The sequence below is a fragment of the Lactuca saligna genome, chromosome 4, assembly GCF_052625555.1.
Source record: "Lactuca saligna cultivar CGN05327 chromosome 4, ASM5262555v1, whole genome shotgun sequence".
Taxonomy (NCBI): domain Eukaryota; kingdom Viridiplantae; phylum Streptophyta; class Magnoliopsida; order Asterales; family Asteraceae; genus Lactuca; species Lactuca saligna.
Window position 1 is genome coordinate 320,626,790 of NC_136420.1, and position 2,337 is coordinate 320,629,126.

The 2,337-nt window shown below is 29.8% G+C and overlaps 1 protein-coding gene across 1 annotated transcript; it reads right to left on the minus strand.

Annotated features, from left to right (window-relative positions):
* Window positions 1-1,290: 1,290 nt before the first annotated feature.
* On the minus strand, window positions 1,291-1,991 carry LOC145039762 (stress-induced protein KIN2-like). The gene is made up of 3 exons (XM_078987776.1): window positions 1,844-1,991; window positions 1,633-1,701; window positions 1,291-1,512 (listed from the first exon to the last, which is right to left on the minus strand). The coding sequence occupies exons 1-3, from the start codon at window positions 1,898-1,900 to the stop codon at window positions 1,432-1,434; spliced, it is 207 nt and encodes a 68-aa protein (XP_078843902.1). The 5' UTR covers window positions 1,901-1,991; the 3' UTR covers window positions 1,291-1,431.
* Between the last annotated feature and the right edge of the window lie 346 nt (window positions 1,992-2,337).

Sequence of the window (2,337 nt, forward strand, 5' to 3'; positions counted from 1 at the left end):
TATTTACAAACTAATCCAAGAATTACATTTATAAATATATTTGAATAAACGAGGCGTTACAAGAGCCCATAGAGTTTTCAGTCCAAAAGGACCAATTAGAGAGGTTATCGGCTCATTAGGGCCCAATAAGAGAGTCTTGGCCCAAATAGGGGGATTGGTAGAGAAAGCTTGGGCTAAGGCCGAAAGTTGAGTGGACTTAGGTTATTGGGTTAGGTTTTTGGGCTACACGATGTGGTTTCGATTTGAATCACAATTCTTGGTTGTATAAACATAAATAGTATTGAAGTTTGATTTATACTAAACGTAGTGTTACAAGGTTACACAAATAATTTATCTTGTACAAGATAGAAATCTTAGCCCTAACTTGCTGGTTGTGACAAAGTCTTCCTAACTTCTAACGATCATAACTTCTTCGTTCTAACTTCGTTTTCGACGATTTTTATATCCATAGAAAGGTATTGAAGAGCCCCACAATTTTATCTAGATATCTTGGACTAAAAAAAATTTCTCGAACAAAATCTATATTTCATGCAAGACCCTGACCTATGATTTTTCTTTTTCTATCCTTCGGCCCGAAACATAATTCAAAGGTTTAGATCTTGCAACCATCGTTGCCGCCTTCCAAAAGGTCTAACCATTACCTCCTTAAGGCCCAAAGCCTTTATACAATCGACTTCTGACCCACGACCCTGAAATAAGAAATGATATGAAAGAGGATGTTACAGTACAAATACATATAATTAAATTTTTTATACAATATAAACTATATAAGTAGGTATTTTTATATTTATATGTATACAATATGTTTTTATATGAAATAAATTTATATTTATACTAAATACAAGTACGTATACTTTTAAAAATGTATTTGTATCTAAAAAAATACTTTTATGCATTTAAAAATGTATGTATAGCATATTTTTATACATTTAAAAATGTATCACAATAATAATAATAATAATAATAATAATAATAATAATAATAATAATAACAATAACAATAACAATAACAACAATAATAATAATAATCAAAGTAATAACCAAAAAAGGGTAAATCCAAATAATTTTTAAAACTTAAGGGTAAATCCGAATATTTTTTTTAAAATTTAAAGACTTTACTGGCGGTAGGTTACCTGGAAACTGGTTAAAAAGGTACAAATAAACAAATTAAACAAAACATCCGATTTTACTGGATTTAAAACACTCCTAACGGTAAAATCAACATTTTTATTTTTGAAAAGTTAAAAGCATTTATCTTATTTGCCCTTCATTATATATGCTCTCACAAAAAGAACAAAACGGGTGCTAAACTAGCAACCGATAACTATTTTATTGCTTTATTATAACAAATGTTAATCATTCAATGATAAAAAATAAAATAAAAAACAACAATTAAAGGATTCCAAAAAATAAAACTAAAATAAAAATCATTCTAGGCTGATTTGTTCATCCCGGTTGCATCCTTCACTGCGTCAGCTGCTTCTGATGCCTTTAGCTGCACTTGTGCACCAGCCTACATTTTTTTTTGAATATTAATTAAATGAATAAATAAATATAGCATAAAAAACAAGTTCTGATCTTCATTAATTTTCGTTCTTATGATCCTTTTTGGGTTGTAAAAAAAAAGTTGAACCTCTTGCACTGTTTCTTTGGCAGACTGGGCAGCTGAGCTAGCTTTATCCATCAATTGGTTGCCTTTCTCCTGATATCATATTTTAACACAATACAATCAAATATTATACAAAAAAAGGTATAAAGAATTATCATACAATAAGACAATTTAAGTTGTACGCAACATACAAATTATAAAAAGAATCAAAACATAAAGAGAGATAGTTGTTAACCTCGGCTTGGCCTTTGGCCTGACCAGCTTGGAAACCTGCGCTTTGGTTGTTGCTCATCTTTTCGGTGGGATTAAGGTTTGTTTGTTTATATAAATATAGGAAATCAAGAAGGAAGAGATTGTGTTTGATGAGAATTGCAAAGAAGAGATGGAAGTATTTATAGTGTTTTGATAGATACAAAAATGGCGACATGCATGTGTAGTATTATTCACCATAAGTTTTTGTTATAATTAGCATGTTTTTTGGGCGTTTGAATAGGAAGGGAACAAGACCACGAATTTATTATTATTATTTTTTGTTATCTATACTAAATTAGTGGACATAAACATGTGTTGAAACGTGAAAGTAAGTGGTATTCTCCTTATTTGATGTATTTCCCTTTTGTAAGAGTTTAGCCCCGTTGCAACATGTTAGATATGTGGTCACATAATCAAATATCAAGTTTTATTATGAAATAAGGATTTAATGTATAAATAATCGGGGAGAAGTCTTTA